General features: G+C 31.3%; 1 protein-coding gene across 2 annotated transcripts in view; it reads left to right on the top strand.

Moving 5' to 3' along the window:
- Positions 1-19,569, top strand: part of Ttd14 (TRPL translocation defect 14) — a 115,159-nt gene that overhangs the window by 26,041 nt on the left and 69,549 nt on the right. Inside the window, exons 3-5 of one of the 2 annotated variants that reach the window (XM_035370446.2) lie at positions 8,747-8,784; positions 10,961-10,998; positions 11,308-11,346. In XM_035370446.2, the coding sequence (XP_035226337.1) occupies positions 8,747-8,784; positions 10,961-10,998; positions 11,308-11,346 (115 nt within the window). The remainder of the gene's footprint in view (positions 1-8,746; positions 8,785-10,960; positions 10,999-11,307; positions 11,347-19,569) is intronic. The other variant, XM_035370447.2, reaches the window with a different exon arrangement.

Here is a 19,569-nt window from a genome sequence, read left to right as displayed (position 1 = left end):
GTTTGTTGTAGATGGGGTTACTCTGTATAGATTTAATCCAATTATGTTAAGTTTTTGGTGAATTTTTTTTCATATTAGAATGAAGGTGTTGAAGTTTGATGATCATTCTTTTGAAGGATATATCAAAATTTCTGGGTGTACGAATATGAAAATTTTTCATGAGAGGACATGAGAAAAGATAGTGATCACAGTCTCCTTTCTGGCCGCATATACAGAAGTCAGTGTCTACAGTCAAAAGTCGTTAATTCGGACACCCATAATCCGGAATGATCTATAATCCGGACCTCAAAGCTACAAACTTTCTGCGCAGGCTTCGCGTTCACGCATGCGCACAGGCGTTTACGAGAGCGCGTAAGACCCTTACGGCTGCGAATATGTTTGTGCGCATGCGCGTTTAATGTTTAACGGAGTTATACGCTAAGCTAAAGTTATCTAATTCAGTTAATGTTGCAGATTGCGTTGTTCCTTAATCTTCGAATTGGATCCGGCTTATTATTTTTTGCAGACTGTTAGAGCAATTTTATAAAAGTAAGCTTGAACTTTCGATTATGTCAAATAGAATTTCCGATATATATTTACTACAAAGCTAAAGTATGTTTTGAAATCCGAAATCTGTTTATCAATTTCACGCTGCTCTGCGGCAGAGGTGGGGGCAGAAACGTCATTATTAGATTATGATAGATTAGAACGATTATGTCAAATAGAATTTCCAATATATATTTACTAATATGTAATTTGTATCTACAAAGCGAAAGTATGTTTTGAAATCCGAAATCTGTTTATTAATTTCACGCCGCGGATTGGAAGTTGATCTGTCAACACTATCCTTATCTTCAGAGCAGATGTTTTTATTTTATTTGGATTATAATTCCGTACTAAGTTTAGTATTTCGTCTCGATGTACTCCGTCTTTGATATGATTTAAATCAAGTTCTCGTCATTATAATTCGCTTCCGATAGTGAAGAAAGTGACCCAGAGGTTATTGAAAACGAAAACATTTCGATTGACAAATTAGTCGGTATTCTCAACACAGCAATTATAGGACTTGAACAGCGGAACTTTGTAACTAAACGAGAAATTATGTCTGTTTAATAGAATTAAAGAGAAAGTATTATCACATGAAACGAAGCAACTTACATTGAAGGAAATGTTTTAATAAAGTAAACAAATAAATATTAAGCTTTTTCTTTTTGTAAATTTTGATACCCTTTAGATCATAATTGTTCTTTATTTCATAAATTACGGTTTCATATTTTTAATTTTGTAATTTTTGCATGCCATCTTACCAGATTTAAACTGATGATCTATAATCCGGAAAAATCGATAATCCGGAATCGCCGAAGTCCCGACGAGTCCGGATTAACGACTTTTGACTGTATTAAGTTCCTTTGATGAAAATAAACAGGATATGGCTCATGACCAGTAATATAACATGTAAAAAAATATTTTGTACTCTTGGTGTCAGTATTGCAGTTGGGGTAGAATTGGTAAGTACGTCATCCTGTAGATGTGTTATTCCATTGTTCTTACCATATTTGAGTAATTTGTTCTTTTATGGAGAGCTGAAAATAAGATTTGGGAAATTTTATATATAGAAAATTGCTTTCTTGATTAAGAGCAGCTTCTTTGGCAAGTTTGTCGACTGTTTCGTTACCAGCATTTCCACTATGGCATCTTATCCATGATATATGAATTTTTAAATTATCTGTTATTTTAGAGAGGTTATTGATGTCATAAGAAATAAAAGATTGATTTTCTGGGTTAGAGATAGCATAGATGGCAGATTGACTGTCAGTATTAATACTTAATTCTATAATATTATTTTCTTTTGCTAATTTGATAGCCATTTTTATTGCAGAAAGTTCAGCTTGATGAACACTGTTTGCATCTCTTAAGAATCCTTTCCATATGATACCTGATTGTAGCAATTTTTGCTTGGGAATAAAGACTGCACAGCCAACTTTATTATTAATTTTTGAGTCTTTAGTAAATACTTCAATTGAATTGTTTTTTGATTTAGAGTTTATTGCTATTTTTATTTTTGTTTGTGATACAGCAGGATGTCTATTGTAAGGAGGAGGGTGCATTTCGTAATCCTGTTATGTATGTGTTGTTGTTATAAGTAATATTCTGGCAAAGTTGATATACTGTAGAATAAATTGCTTCTTGAATGGATTCCAGATGGAGTGAAATAGTTCCAGTTAAGATATTAAGAGCAGTACTGAAAGTTGTTCAAAAGCCTCTGGTAATATTAAGTGTAAATTGTCGTTATATTGAGGTAAGAATTTTTTTCTTTTCTTGTGGTTATAGGGAATGTCCAGATGGCTAAGCCCTAGGTAATCATTTTGGTTATTACTGTATGATATAGTAATTTGGAAGATATGGGGATTTAAACCCCAGTTTGTGCCATGCATGCGTCAAAGATTTTGACTTATAGAATGTGTTCAAATTTTAAGTTCTTTGAGATCGATAAAATTTTGATCTATTATAATTCCTAGGTATTTGATTGATTTAGTATGCGTAATTTTTTTTTTCCCCCATTTATTTTAACAGAAAGTTGCTTAGTAAGATTTTGTCCAGGTTTATGAATTGTCATGATTCTAGATTTACAGGTTGAAATTTCAATTTTAAGTTTCTTGCTTTCTTGTTGGAATATATTTACTATTTCTTCACAGTTTCTTTGAAGGATTACATGGGACCTTCCACTGATAACAAATGCGAACATCATCGGCGAAAGCAGTAGTTTTAGCAAAAGGAGGCCAGGCAATATTTATAATTTTATTAAATGTAATATTCCATAATTCTGCACTCATACATGAGCCTTGTGGACATCCACAAACTTGTTTTCTGTTAATTAAAGTATTGTTATATAAAACTATTACTATGGTGATTATCAAGGAAATTATTCATAATTTGACAGATATTATAGGGACATTAAATATTTCTAAGTGCTTCTTTCATTGAGGGCCACTATAATGAATCAAAGGCTAATTAAGATCTAAGCTGATTATTGCTAAGTGTAGGTTATTGATTTTATTAATATTGATTTGGTTTAAGATTGCACTGATTCCATGAATGCAGCAGCTTTTACATAAAACCAAAGCAAGAAGGAAAAATGAGTGAGTCCCTGAGTTCACTAATTCTGTAGTATAAGCATCCTCCTGACGATTCGTTGGACAATCAGTGACAACCACTTTAGTTTACCATCAACTGACTTCTGATCAAATTTGCATGGGGGGGGGGACAAAACAAACATTAAGCCAACAACAGCTTTCTGTTCCTCATGCAAAGTCAAAAAGTATAGAACATAAAAAAATGTTCTTGCATAGAACTAAAAAAAAAAAAAAAAAAAGTCTCTTGCATAGAACTAAAAAAAAATTAGTTCTATTACACAGACACACTACTTACTCTTCTTGGATACTGTAAACAGTTAAACAAAATTTTTTCAAATCCCTAAAACTCACTGATTTTGTAAATAAGTCCACATTATTTAATATCTGGAGTATAAATTCAAGGCCAAATAAGTCCAGCTTATTTCTATTGGTGATGTAGAAAAATTGATAGCTGATTTATTATCGCTAAATAGTTTACACTCTCTCAAACTGAACTTTAGAAGTTCATCTTTTAAGACACTTTTTGTCCACATCAGTTCTTTTGCTGCTTCTGAGAAGGCAATATACTTTTCCTCCTAGGTGGTTAAACTTGCATTTTTATGTTTATAAGTTTTCCAAATTACCGGTACTTTATTTAAAATGTAACATGAATCCACTAATGGACACACAGTCATCTCTATTTCTTGCATAATCAGCATCTGAATAACAGCATTCATTTAGATGTGTAATCCTTGATAAGTTTAACTTATATGATTTAGTATCATTGATATAACCAAGTAATTTTAACAAAGCTTACCAATGTTTAATTCCAGGATTCTTCTGAAACTGTGATGAGATATATACCACATATGCAGTATCAGGCCTAGTCATGTTAGCTTCAAAAACTAAACATCCCAATAGATTTTTAAAAGGCAATTTATGCATTTCATTAATTTCTGCACTTGTAGATGGGAAATCTAATTTTGTAAGAATAGGGCCTTTAGTTATCAGAAGTTAAGTTATTGGTATCTGAAAGTGTTCTACGTATATTTGTTGGTGTATAAAAGTTTGGAACTACTCTCATATACGTCCTTGGTTAGCAACAAATTTCTTGCCAAACATTTTTGGCGAGAAACTCCGTGCTGCCATATTACTACCTACATTTTTTGTCTACATTTCGAACTTTAAGCCTAAAATGCATTTTTGCATGTCCAAAAACTACGTTTTGAACACACAATTTAAGTTGAAAATCCAAAACAAAAACAAAAAATTAAATAGCAAAAACGTAAAGTTTCTAACCAAAAATATTTGACAAGAATCCATGTACACAGCAATATGTTTTAATTTTAAAAAAGATCACAGAATTGCACAATCTATGCAGCAGAGGATCTATGAAGTATGCACACCCAGCTTAAATAAATTAACGTAACAACAATAAATTTCAAAGAATACCATGTACAGAGCATTCTGTTTAAACTTGAAAAAAACATATACGAATTGCACAATCTAGGCAGCGAAGGAATCTACAAGCTATGCACACCTTGCTTTAATAAATTAACATAACAACAATAAATTTCAAGAATACCATATACACAGCATTCTGTTTAAACTTTAAAAATCATCTACGAATTGCATGATCTAGGCATTGATCACTAATCAACAAAATAAACTAAAATAAATTTCAAACAATCAAAAAAACAACAATAATGACAGAAATTCATACTAAAAAAACAATGAACATAACATTCTACTAAATAAGAACAAGATTAAAATAAAATGCACTTAGCATGAATGAGTGCTTCTTTGAACAGCAGTAATACCAATTTTAAACATCACCTAAACAATTTCACCACAAATTTGTTAAAAGCATCTTCTCCTGTTTCAGAACAACAATGGAAAAATATATAAACCACCAAATAGAATTCAAAATCGCATTTTCAATTATAAGTAGGCAACATAGCTTTAACATGTTGCCACGTAATCTCTATCGTATTTATATGACAGCCAGACTCACTATTCACAAAAATGATACTATATTTCACAAATAAATGTTCAAAATCTTCTTCTCCTAAATACGTGTAGAATTTCAAGCCAGTCGAAAAAAATAGTTGTACCAGGCACGCAACTAAAATTTTGCCAACACGTTTTTCATTGCATCATAAATCATTTAAAACCACACACCTCATGAACCAACTAGCAACTAAAACCACTACAGTAAAATCCAAGTTTCCATGTAAAAAGTGTTGCCTTGGAAACCAACATCATCCCCAAAACCATCGCAGAACACACAATTGCGCCAAAAACCAGTGCAAACACATATCGATGCATTTGGCGACTTGAGGGCGCATATAAGAGTAGTACCTGAAGTCTTACTTCTGTTTTCTAAGAATTCAACTCTGAATAACTTTCTAGTTCCGCCTAATACTTTAAGATAAAAAAACTTACTCAACTGTGGGATTACTTTGTTAAGATGATGTTGATATTTACTAAAAATTACAATATCATCTGCATATAATAAGAGACTTACCTAACGACTTCATTCTCTTGGAATTTCTTGTTCTCCATCTGATTCTGATAACATATTTGATTTTTGTGGTCCTTTGAGCTAACTTTTTGGTTTCTGCCGAGGATGCTGCATTCATTATTTCATCCTTCACATTACAGGTTTCTATTAAGCTCCGTTCTGGTAGCCATATTCTATAACCCCTAGTTTCCTTGTCATATCCTACCATGATTCCTTCTTTGCATCACATTAGTAATTTGTAATTTAGTTTGTTTTGATATGCCAACATATGCTTTACATCCAAATGCTTTTGAAATAAGTAGCACTGGGTTTTCTGTTGAAGAACATTTTGTAAGAGGTTCGGTTATTCTTATGACACACCATATTCCAAGTATGTACAAAACATCCAAGATCTACCCATCATTCTTTTCCCATTTTACTATCATTAAGCATAGCTTTAACTGCTTCTAATGTCATTATGTTAAAATGTTCAATGCACCATTCTCTTCTGGGCTGTACACATTTGTACGTTCAACACTGATTCTATTTACAGCTAAGAACCTTTAAAGTTACTGAACTATTCCTTTTTTTTTCCATGCAATACAAGGTTACTAATGTACTATAGTCATCTATGATTGTGAGGAAATATTTACTCATACCTGTAGATGAAACTGGGAGCAGGCTCCAAACATCTAAATAAGCCAACTGCAATAATTTATTGGATCTTATTAACATGGATTTAAAAGATATTCTACTGGATTTAGCAATAATACATGTTTTGCATTTTTCCATTCATTTTTTAATTTCGGGTAACCCTTTCATGCTTTGATTTTTATTTGTGTTCTGAGTATAATCAAAATTTACATGGCAAAATCTTCTATGCCATAAATTTGTAGTTTCCATACTATAACCAGCTTTCTTTTTGGTATTCAACAGGTTTTATATTGTAGAATCTGTCATACCATTTTGCATAACATAATCTATCCTAGTTACTGAAGTATATCCACAGTTTACCGTTTGAACATAAAAAATGCTCAACCTCTCTAATACCTCCCTAATAGAGGCATAGTATAAGACGCACTGGCATATAAGACACACCCTTATTTAGACGGCCACACACAAGGAAAAAAAGTTTCAATAGCGTGGTTTCTTTTAGTTTTCACGTTTCGTAAAAGCCAAATAAACAATTATTGAATGATATTACCTTCACGTATAAGACGCAGGTAACTTTTTTTAGACCAAATTTAGAAAAAAAAAGTGTGTCTTATATGCCGTCAATTACGGTAATTCACACCTCTCTAATAGTAATGATATCTTGCATTACAAATAAGCATATCAGCTTGAACCAACTTCTAAAACCCATCTTATTGTTGCTTTTTGTAACTAATTTTCCCTCTTTACATGCATTCTTCTGGAAAGAGAGTCAGTTTGAAAACCTAGCAAGCATCGGACCATTAATTGGTCAAGTTAAAGGAAACTCTATCTCGGAATTGAACTGTGACAGAGCCATATTGACTATCATAACCAGACTTAGGACAAATCACTTAAAAGGGATAAGGATTTCTGCAGACGGGCAGCGTAGTTACACCAACATTTGTCCTCATTGCCCAGATGACATCCCACTGTCTCGCCATCACATTTTCAGCTGCCCAGCAATCCAGGCCAGACTGTTTAACATCAGCATTGAGGACCCAGTGGACCTACTTTATACTGATAGAGCTGCCGAGGTTGCTAAAGCTGTCTTTGACAGCTTCGAAGCTATATAATTGCACTTTGTCATAGACACGACATCATCACATACATTCTTTTAACATTGAGTTGTGGTCCCGTAACCTATGGGCATGCATGATTTTTCAATTTGTTAGAAAGCATACTTTGCTATTGAAAAGAAAAATAAAACACCAGAACATATCCAAAACAAAACTAACATTTATTTTACTTACAATTAAAAACAACTAGGCAACTAGCCTTTGCATAAAACCAAAGCAAGAAGGGGAAAAAAAAAAAAAAAAAAAAAGAGTCTCAGAGTTCACTAACTCTCTAGTATAAACATCCTCCTAATGTGAGCTATTATCCAATCTGCCAATACCGCATCATCAGCCAATCAGGGGCAACCACATTAGTTCACCACTGACTGGTATCTGATCAAATTTGCGTGAATGGGGTGGGTGAAAACACAAAACATTAAGTCAACAAAAGATTGCCAGCAAAGTGTTCGAATGCGAGTAGGAAATTAGTCTGAAATTAGCCAAATATCATTTATGACAGCTCTTCACTTAGTTTATTGCTAGTAATGAATATACATGTGGTAAGTTTTGTCATTCTTGCATTTCTAATTTTCTCGATATGTTTCCAAATGCAATTACTGATCAATGTAGTTATCTCTGAAAATTATGTGTATCTGGTATAGGAAAAGAAGAATGTCAAGCAAATTTTTCCCTGAATCAAAGCACTTCTCTGATATATATTTTTTTAAAAATTAAAACAGGTTGATGTGTATATGGAGGCAGTTCCAGTTTGCTGTGTGATGCTGAGAATTCTGTAGTTCTCTGATGTTTTTTAGGTTCAAACAGGTTGATGTGTAACTGGAGTGCAGTGCTGAGAATTCTGCAATTCTCTGATTTTTGTTTTTTAAGTTAAAACATGTTGCTGAGCACGTCAAAGCGAGAAAATAGAATAGAAAGTTAAGTGCTTTATTGTTAATGTTTGTTGAGTATTTATTTTAGTTAATTTGTTACTGCTTTGGAGTGTTTGATTATGGATTTGTGTTTATGTAATTTTTAGTGTTTTATTGTGGCTGTTTCTTCCATTTTTAATTTTGTTAATTCGTTGCTGTTTTATGTAATTTTCAATTCAGCACCTTTAAAAAAAATGGCTACTGTTTTTCATGTGTTAGGTTGACGAAAAGAATTGGTGACTTTGCTGGAGCACTGGGTGGACAACATAAAAGTACCAAAAAAAAATGTTGTGACATTTTGAAATTTTAATGGCAAACTCTTCATGATATTAGACTGATCTAAAGTTCTCAGATTGCAGCAGTTATTATTGTTATAAATTTTAGTACTTATTCTGTGACACTGTTTCTTATTTGAGTCATGGATTTTAACTTGAAACTTTGTAATGTGATAATTATTTCTGTTTCAAATCATAGGTCTATCGAGTGCCAGAGGCTGCTACAGTATTACTGAAGTAAGCATTGTTTCATGCAAGTGTCATCTTAACCCTTTATTTTTTTAAAATTATCTTGTTTAATAATTATTATTAATTAATTTTTTTATGAACTGACTTTGCTATGTTGTCATTGTGCATATAATAAGATAGTATTAAACATGGTATTAAAAAATTAACCATGATGTTTGTTGTAAAAGTTACTGTATTTCCTAATTGGTAAGATGCATTTTTGTGAAACATTATAAAATCATACAATCAAAGAAACAAACAAACAAAAACAAAAAAAAAAAAAAAAAAAAAAAAAAAATCCTTACATGTTATATTGTTGTGTTTCTTCGTCAACCTGCTAATTTGTGCGCAAAACTAATGTGGAATAATTTTCTGCATGCAGCTATCAGTCAGCCAGTGTGCTACTGTGCATTTAAGAAAAAAAGGATGTATGAAAATATTTTTTTAAACTCCTTACTGGAAATCTCTTTCAAGGTGTTTATTGTTTTCAGTAGGTGTACTGGGCTTTCTATGAGGAAGTACTTATTGCAAGTACTATGCACAAATGATCTAGTGAAATAAATTTTTTTAACTTGAGTAATTAATTATTTTCTTTATTGTTTAAGCATTAAGTTTTCATAGGAATGTAATTTATGAGAAAATATTGTATCATTTCCCTCTTTGCTGTTTGGTATTGCAGTTTTTAACAGATTATTTTAAATGTATGATTTTATGTTCTATATCTTGAATTTCTGGGGAATTAGTTTTTAAATAAGTAGGGTAATCATAACTGTTGAACGTAAATTTTAGGTATTGGTCTGGAATTAGCATATGGAAATTAGATAGTTTTTTTAAAATTTATTTACGGACTGGCTACATGGGCGTTTTCGTGGTCTTCCCCATCTGTAACGTGTATACGAGCCAGTTTCCCTTAGAAAGTCCTCCACAAAGGCATCTCTCCCCTTAGGCAGATAGCCCTAGTGTGCTTTGCCGTAATTAAATACACCAACACCACCATTTTATAAATAATCTTTATAGTTTTGAACTTTTTTAAACCTTAATGGTAAACTGTTAAAGATATTACATTTATTTGAGATTTTTCAGATTTCTATTATTATTACTATTCATTGTTACATTGTGTCCTTTGGTTGTAATAGGAAGTTTATTTAAGAAGAATTACACAGATAAACTCTTGTAGAGATTTTGGATGGGATTACAGCTGGTTTAAATTGAATTTGATAAGACTGTCAATGCTATAAATAGTTAAAAGATTATTTAAATAATAAAGTATCCATATTTTTTGCTCAATTTTCAAATGGTTTCTTAACTTTATTTTAATCTAGAGAAAATAAAATTTCTATTAATTCAGGCATTTTAGTAAGGACTATGTATTTTCTTTTTAGATTTAAACTTATTGTTGTTTCTCAAAAAGATCATTTGAAAATCTAAAATGCAAATCTCTTGAAAATGTATTCCTACCAAGGAAATTCATTTTATAAAAGTCCCACCAGCGGCCGAGCGGTAAAGTCGATGAACACTGGTAGTTCGGTCCGAGGTTCGAATCCCGCGAACGGGCTGGCTACATGGGCGTTTTCGTGGTTTTCCCCATGTGTAACGTGTATACAAGCCAGTTTCCCTTAGAAAGTCCTCCACGAAGGCATCCCTCTCCTTAGGCAGATAGCCCTAGTGTGCTTTGCTGTAATTAAATACACCAACACCACCATTTTATAAAAGTACTTCACAGCATAATCTTGCAATAATCATTTTGTATAATTTTAAATTACTGCATGAAATGAAGTAATTAAATGTTTTAACCCCTTAACTGCCGCGGGCGTATATATACGCCTTGCTCAGCCGATGCATTAACTGCCCCAGATGCGCAGCCGATGCGTTAACTTTGCGAATAATTTTAGGTGTAGCAGCGCAAAGCAAATGATAGCAATTTGGAAGGACGTATATATACGCCTGGGGCAGTTAACGCATCGGCTGAGCAAGGCGTATATATACGCCCGCGGCAGTTAAGGGGTTAACAGGATTTTTGTGTTCTGTTTAAAATACCATGTTTATGTTTTGACTTTTATCATTGTGCTTTACCCTGCTCTGCAACTCATATATTCTGCTATCTTATACTAGCTTTTCATCCTTTTAATGCTTGGCTGTGAATACTAGTCTTTTTGTTGAAACTAAAGCTTTTGCTTTTTTCCAGTGGGGGTGTACGTTTCCCAGATTTGACTCCAAGTGATGGTATGCTTTAGCCATAAGTTATGTTTTTCATGTGGCTTTTCATGTATATGCAGTTATTAAATATTGTTATTAAAGAGGCCAAATTTGATTCAGAATGTTTTGAAATTTTTTTGGCATTGAATTTTGTGCAATGTTTCTTGTATGTTTCTTTTTAAAAATATACTACTTTTATTATTTATAAGTATTACTTTTACTGTTTTGTTTGTTTGAAAAAATGAGCCTTTTTGTATGATTTGTTTGTGAAGCTTCATGTATTTTGTTCTAGCTTTTGTTTTCTAATGCTATTTTTTATATTTTTCTTATTTTTAGTTAGAACTCAATGCAGTTCTAAAATGCAACTTTTGCCAGGTGAATTTTTTATTTAGCATGCTTAAGAATATTTTAACATGGATTAGCTTAAAATAACATGATTTTATATTGGTGTTAAAAATAAATAAAAATTATAATTTTTATCAATATTTTTTTTTTCAGGAGAAGTTTTAAATAGCATGTGTTTATATATAATTATGCATCTGACTTATCATTTGCAGTATTAGATTTCTTAATGCAGAAATAATTTTCCTCTTGAAACATGTTATTATTATTATTTTTCAACTGATCTAATAGCTGTTCACTGTAATATTGAATTCTTTTTGTTTAAAATATATAAATATTTAAAATCTGGCTTTTATCTCTTATTTCATTCTGAACTACTGTAATAAGTATTATACTAGTTCAAACTGAGTATGTATTATCTAATATTGTGAAAAATTTTAGGGATAATTTATTATTCAGCTCATCTTGAGTAGTTTACGTGTAGGTTTTATTAGCAATAGCTTTTATAAAAAAAGAATTTCTTTAGCAGCCGTTTCAATATTCTTATATAATAAAGCACTGCAGGTGTAATTTTACTGCGTTTTGTGTAGCTGTTTTATAAACTAGACATAATTTAAACATCTATTTAAATGAATGATTGGTATGTTTATATATTTGTTAATTCCCTAAAAATTTAAGCTAGTTAATTTAAGAAAGCAAGTCAGTTAATTTAAGAAATTAAAGCTAGAAGCCGAAAGCATTCTATAAGAACATTAAATATCACCGTAATTAAGATTGCTGTACCTGCAAGGCAATGTCAGCTATGGAGGAGAGTGTAAAAGTCCCCATACACTGGGTAACACAACACAATGAATTATTGTAAACATATCTGATTAGGATGGTAATGGTTGAACAATGCTTACTGAATGTAATAATATTTTTTTTTTTCAAATGGCTGGCTGTTGCAAGAGATATATTTTTTCATCTAATGACTTATTGTGTTACTTGTCTCTGTCCTGAAATGCACAAAATTCTCAATTTACTGCTATTCATTATTTGTTCTTTGAAAGTCTTAGTTTAGGTTGGGTAATAAAAGATAAATACAAATAAATTAAATCTCTGATTTTTTAAAAACTGAACGACTTCAGTAAAATGTAACCTGATTTTTTTTAAAAAATCTAACGAATTGAAATTTTTATTTCCATTAGTTTGTCTAGAAAGTAAATTTAATTAAAAATTATGAAGTATCACTATTATGAATGTTCATCAAGTAATTAAAAAAATCATATTTTTTGCTATAAACTTCTTAATTTGACTTTTTTTTTAGGTTTATCAATTTATTATATGTTTTAAGGTTGTAATAAATTGATATAGCAATAAAGGTAATTACAGTGTTGCAACATTTTTACGTTAGTTAGGAAGTTGTACAAATGTATAATTAAATAAACATATCATATCGGATTTTAATTATTCTTTGTAGGACTTAAGAAAAGGTGGTAATGTAATAGTCACTGGGGAAAACACAAATTGAATACAGTCAAAAGTCGTTAATCCGGACTCGTCGGGACTTCGGCGGTTCCGAATTATCGATTTTTCCGGATTATAGATCATCAGTTTAAATCTGGTAAGATGGCAAGCAGAAATTACAAAATTAAAAATATGAAATCGTAATTTATAAAATAAAGAACAATTATGATCTAAAGGGTACAAAATTTACAAAAAGAAAAAGCTTAATATTTATTTGTTTACTTTATTAAACATTTCTTTCAATGTAAGTTGTTCAAGTTGCTTCATTTCATGTGACAATACTTTCTCTTTAATTCTATTAAACAGACATAATTTCTTGCTTAGTTACAAAGTTCCGCTGTTCAAGTTCCACAATTGCTGTGTTGAGAATACCGATTAATTTGGCTATCGAAATGTTTTCGTTTTCAATAACTTCTCTGTCACTTTCTTCACTATCGGAAGCGAATTATAATGACGAGGAACTTAATTTAAATCATATCAAAGACAGAGTACATCGAGATGAAATACTACATTTAGTAAGGAATTATAAGCCAAATTAAATAAAAACATCTGCCCTGAAGATAAGGATAGTACTGACAGATCAACTTCCAATTCATTGTGCGCCGCAGCGTTTCTTTCCCGCAGAGGAGCGTGAAATTGATAAACAGATTTCAGATTTCAAAACATACTTTCGCTTTGTAGATCCTTTACATATTAGTAAATATATATCGGAAATTCTATTTGACATAATCGAAAGTTCAAGCTTACTTTTATAAAATTGCTGTAACAAATAATAAGCCGGATCCAATTCGAAGATTAAGGAACAACGCAATCTGCAACATTAACTGAATTAGATAATTTTAGCTTAGCTTATACCGTCCGTTATACATTAAACGCACATTCTTAAACTTATTGTGCGCTTGCGCACACGCATATTCACAGCCGTAAAGGTCCTACGCACACGCGTAAACGCCTATGCTCATGCGTCAACGCGACGCATGCGCAGAAAGTTTGTAGCTTTGAGGTCCAGATTATGGGTGTCCGAATTAATGACTTTTGACTGTATATGGTAATCTAATTTTTAATTCAAATATTATTACATGTTGCATGCTATATGAATAAATATTTCTATACATATGGATAAATAATTTATAAGTGATGGAAAGAGTCACCACAGAGAATTGTTAGCACCTCTGAACTAATTGTTTCAATTATCCTTTGTACAAGCTAGGTAAAGATATAAGAAGGCATGAGGTGAATATTATAGTGTGACATTAGAATTGTATGTAACTATCTGGTGTCATTACTAGCCACATTCCTTCAATATGGCTTGACAAACAGCCAGTTCCCAGAGATGTTGGATTTTAAATTTATGTTTCAAATTATAAGCCTAGTTTCTTAACAAACCAAACACTTTTACATTTGAATGAAGAAATGAATTTACTTAACATTTCTTACCTCTATTTTTAATAATTTATTTAATTCATGTACTTTAAAATGCATTAAACTGATGTAATTTGTAATACAGTCGAATACCGAAAATCCGCCCACCTGAAATCCACGTTGCCTCTCAAAATATAAACATTCAGTTTATAGATTCCGGAAACCGCAACATTGAGTACGAAATATCAAAGAAAAAAAACTTACCGAATAATGATGTCATAATTACTTAATAATAATGAGTAATAAGGGAAATACCAAATTATTGACATCATAATAAAAGTTTTTCCCCCTCTAATCTGCATAGAGGTAAAAAAGCAGACAATTCACTCAACTTTCCTTTCATGTTCACGATTCACGTTGTATTTTCTGAGCTTTGTTATTTCACAAGATTATTTGGTGCTGCCTTCTTTTATTATCTGGATATTTTGTGGATAAATTAAGAATATTTTAAATTTCAGCCCTTTCTAATACAATTACAGATAAGAAACACAATCATGATTTCACTGCTTTCAACGTTGAGAAACGTAAACACTTTGCATTGACGGTTATGTAAAAAGTGGAAATCCTGCAAAAGATGGAAGCAGGTGCTACTCCTCGGTTTATAGCAGAATTGTATGGAATTGCAACACGATTGTGTATGATTTACGGAAAAATAAAGAAAAGCTCTTGAAATTTTACAGCAACAGTGATTCGAACCCTGGAATCTGAAACTGGAAATCTTTGCATGAGGTGAAATCGGCAAACCTCGATGCTGTGTACATATAGTAATACGATGAATAATATAATCAATTTATATATGTAATAATAATTTATCGCATATAATAAGTTATTGCAATAATGTATATAATAATTTAATTAAATATATCTAATATGCCTTATTTATTTTGCACCTTTAGTCTTAATATTATGGTTTAAGTAATTTTTATGAATGAAGGCAGTGTTATTGTAATAAAAGTTATTTTTAATGCCATGTATTAGCATACATTATTGCAGAATCATTGTTTTGTTATTATAGAATTAATTTTTATATAGTTTGACTTTTGAGCTTTGAATTCATAGATTTATCTTTAATCACTAAGCCAGATAAGTAGAACAGTTAACAGCAAACTAAACAGCTAGAAATAGTTCATGGAGAACTAGCAATGCAGCATTCTCCTTTAACACCCAAGGAATTTACAGATCATCAATATCACTCATAGAATAAACTCCAAAACAGTAATCACTGAAAAAGAGATCAATATACCACACCATTGTCATGTAACTCATTGTATGCCATTGTAAAAAGAGAAACTACTTTATAAAAAGTTTAGAGGCATTCTTAAAAAATGCTGTGTAGCTTCTCTTGGTCATGTAATGAATCAAATGCATTTATCAGCTGAAAAAGGTTTGCCCTTTTATACTGATTTGTTGGTTCTTTTATTATGTTGCTTTAAACCTTTTAAAATTTCACTGGAAAAAAAAAAAAAAAAAAAAAAAAAGTAAATTGTCCAAATGATAACAACTTCCGGTTTCGAAGTAACAACCTCGAACAATTTCGGTTGTTTTGACAGCTACCGTCTTGCACTAAAACAGCTATAATACGATTTCTATTTATCGTAGAATTAAAATAAAGATGGTTTTAGATAGCCAAGATTTAAAATATTTTAATAAAAGAATAAAATGAAATTTGATATTTTCACCAAAATTCGTCATTTCAACGCAGTCGGATACCTTAAGTGAAGTTTTCACTTATAACATTACCTTTATAGAATTTCTTAAGAAACTGAAAGTTGAAAAAAATCATGAAATTTTCAAAAATTCTATAAAAATTGGTTTGAAACTCATTTGAGTATTTACTGTTATAAGTGCCGTAGTAATTCTTTTTGTTTTTCTCAGAAGTGTAATAGATTTATTACTAGACTGTGTATAAACGGTTATTACATAGCTGAGCTATGTTAAGCTGTAATATTAGAAACATCTCATGTTAACTGCATGATTGTATAAAGCTTACCAAAATTATTAATTATCTTTCTGAAAAATGAAATAAAAATAAAAATTTGTAAATAATATTTATAAAGTTTTTAAATTGCTTAATTGTATGCTGATAACCAAAATATTTAAGTAATAACTTTGAAATGTAAATTGAAAATCTTAAGCACATGAAATGGCAGTGCCTTTCATCTTTGGCATTTTGCCAAGTTTTATGGATTACTTTTGTTTCAAATCTGAAAAGAATATTAGAGGAAATTTTTTTTGTAGACTTCATTTTTCTTAAATGTATTTTTTTGACATAGTAATTCTTTTAATACGTTTATTTAATTTTGAATTTCTACAGTTTTCACTTTCTATAATTTGTGTGTACTACCAATAATTGCTGTTTTCTAATCACATTTTAATTGTTTTCAACTAGTAAATTATTCAAAGAAGTAATTACTATATTAAATTGCTTATAATGTCCATTGTAGTTTCAAAGAACAGTTTTAAAATGAAAAGTAAAGGTGAAAAGTACATGATTTGGTTATCTCAATAAATATTAAATTAAAATTTGGTATTTACTGAAAATAAAATACCACCATAATGAGTTTTACCATTAAATTCATTGTGTTTATATTTTATTTTCCTTTTTTATTTGCAGTAGGTGGGAAAAAGTGCTTTATGATTACTTGTATTGCCTAATTTGACATAAAAATATTTAATTTAATTATATATAGTGTTACAAATAAGGTTCTTAAGAAGTTACAGTAAAAAAAAAAATTTAAAAAAAAATTTTTTTTTTTCAAGAAATGAATGAAGGGAGAATCTAAAATCTATTTAGTTAGCACATAATTAAAGAGAAATAATTCAAAGAAAAAAGTCTCATTTTATAAATTTTCATGAATTTTTATAATGTTAAAAATTATGTGGTAAATATGAAAGCAAAATGTTATGTATTGTGATATTTTGTATTGTAAAGAAATATGTCATTAAAGTAAGTAAAAATAGTGTCATTTTGTTTTTCATACAGGATAAACACTAAAAAATTTTGAAAGCCTTTTTTAAGGCACCATATTTATCATGCTTTGTTATATTTCTAAAAAAGTTTAATATACCATCTTGATTTAGTTTTCACTTTGAATAATTTGATTTGCTAGATTAAATATCGAATTTTAACAAGTTTCCCATCACCTCAATATCATATGCGCAAACAGATTGTGCTGGCGTGTTTAATTATATTTTGTCAAATGATTTCTGGCATTTGAAAGAAAGAGACTTGCTTTAGAATATTGTGTTGTGAAATTTGAAAAAAATATTATCATCAGGTACAGGGTGTCTGAAATGGAACTATCATGATACCAGATTAGAACTATCTTATACTTCCAGTTCTGTTGCAAAAAGTCAGCTACATACTGCAAATCATGTGTAAAGCCTTAGGTACTTTGTATCATATGACACTGTGAAGGTTTGGTACCAAAAGTTAGAAAACAAGTACTATGACTAATTAAAAAGTCAAACAACAAAAATCAGCGTTATATTTTCAAATTTTCACAGGACTAGTTTCGATGGTTTTACCGAAGCACCGTCCTCAGCTGCAAAAGCGCAAATGATCCGATCCAGAATTTTCTCTTTGCGTTGGTATTCAAGTAGATTAGTGCAGCCCGAACACGGCTGTCCTTATATACTTGGGTAAGCTCATGCGGCACTTAGCAATTGAACTTGTGTGTCAAGTTTATACACTGCACAGCACAACTAATGGTCATGGCACTAATGTGGTGTAACTCCTTAGCTAGCTCTTGAGTGATTGCACACTGATACTCTTCCACAAGGTCTTGCAGGTGAGCCTTATCAACATCAATCAGTAGACCAGCCAGAGCGCTCTGCTTCTTGAATGTCATAGTACTTAAGACACAATAACACACCGAACAAATACAATCAAAAGTCGTGAATTCAGACACCCATAATCCGGAATGATCTATAATCCGGACCTAAAAGCTACAAACTTTCTGTCCGGATTAACGACTTTTGACTGCACTAATTCAGAAGTCGAGCAACAAAAATCAGTGTTATATTTTCAAATTTTCACAGGACTAGTTTCGATGGTTTTACCGAAGCACCATCCTCAGCTGCAAAAGCACAAATGAATGAGATAGGATATAATGATCAGATAAGATAAGAAAGCCTGGACAGAAAATAAGCTAGTGGCACCATCTGTTGATGAAACCGGAACTAAAACATAATTTCTTTAAAGGCCGAAGGCAAAGATGGATTGCAATTAGGATCGTACCAGAACAGAAAGATTTTTTTGAATGTGAAATGCCTCTAGAAAATCCAGTTCTCCAATGGAAGATGTCTTTTGAATAATTTTGGCTACAGAAAAATTGAAAGTGTCATTTTCAGCCCAACAATATTGGGCAACAGAAGACTTCTGTGTTTCCTTTTTTCTAACATATGGCTCATGTTCCTTGACGCGAAATTTTAAGGCTCTCTTAGTTTGGCCAATGTAAATTAAACCACACTGGAAAAAAAATCCTATAAATACCCCAGGAATTCATATTCGGAATGGGGTCCTTGAGTATGGAACTCAGAATTTTATTGATGGGAGAATAAACAACCCGAAAGTTAAATTTCTGCAAAATATGTGCTACTTTATAGCTAATTGATAGAAAGGAGGGAATGACAACAGAATTTTTATGATCTCTTAAAACAAGAGTGTCCCTTTTAGTGTGTTGAGATGAGAATTTTTTAACCGCTTGATTAATAATGTTGGGTGAAAAGCCCCTGTCAATAGCTATTGCTTTTAAATAATTTAATTCTTTATCAAGAGATAGTTTGGAGGAGCAAACTTGAAGAGCACGGAAAACATATTAATAAAATGAAGCTAACTTCCTGTTCCTATGTCCTTATTCCAATGTTTTTCGTGTTCTTCAAGTTTGCTCCTCCAAACTATCTCTTGATGAAGAACTAAATTATTTAAAAGCAATAGCTATTGACAGGGGCTTTTCACCCGGCATTATTAATCAAGCAGTTAAAAAATTCTCATCTCAACACACTAAAAGGCACACTCTTGTTTTAGGAGATCATAAAAATTCTGTCGTCATTCCCTTCTTTCCATCAATTAGGTATAAAGTTGCACATATTTGGTAGAAATTTAACTTTCGGGTTGTTTATTCTCCTATCAATAAAATTCCGAGTTCCATACTCAAGGACCCCATTCCGGATATGAATTCCTGGGGTATTTATAGGATTCTTTTCCAGTGTGGTTTAATTTACATTGGCCAAACTAAGAGAGCCTTAAAATTTCGCATCAAGGAACATGAGGCATATGTTAGAAAAAAGGAAACACAGAAGTCTTCTATTGCCCAACATTGTTGG

Source organism: Stegodyphus dumicola, chromosome 3 (assembly GCF_044657685.1).
Source record: "Stegodyphus dumicola isolate Sdum_Otavi_A_Nest chromosome 3, ASM4465768v1".
NCBI classification, from domain to species: Eukaryota; Metazoa; Arthropoda; class Arachnida; order Araneae; family Eresidae; genus Stegodyphus; species Stegodyphus dumicola.
The sequence above is the reverse complement of the archived record's forward strand: the minus strand, read 5'-3'. Positions and strand labels throughout refer to the sequence as shown.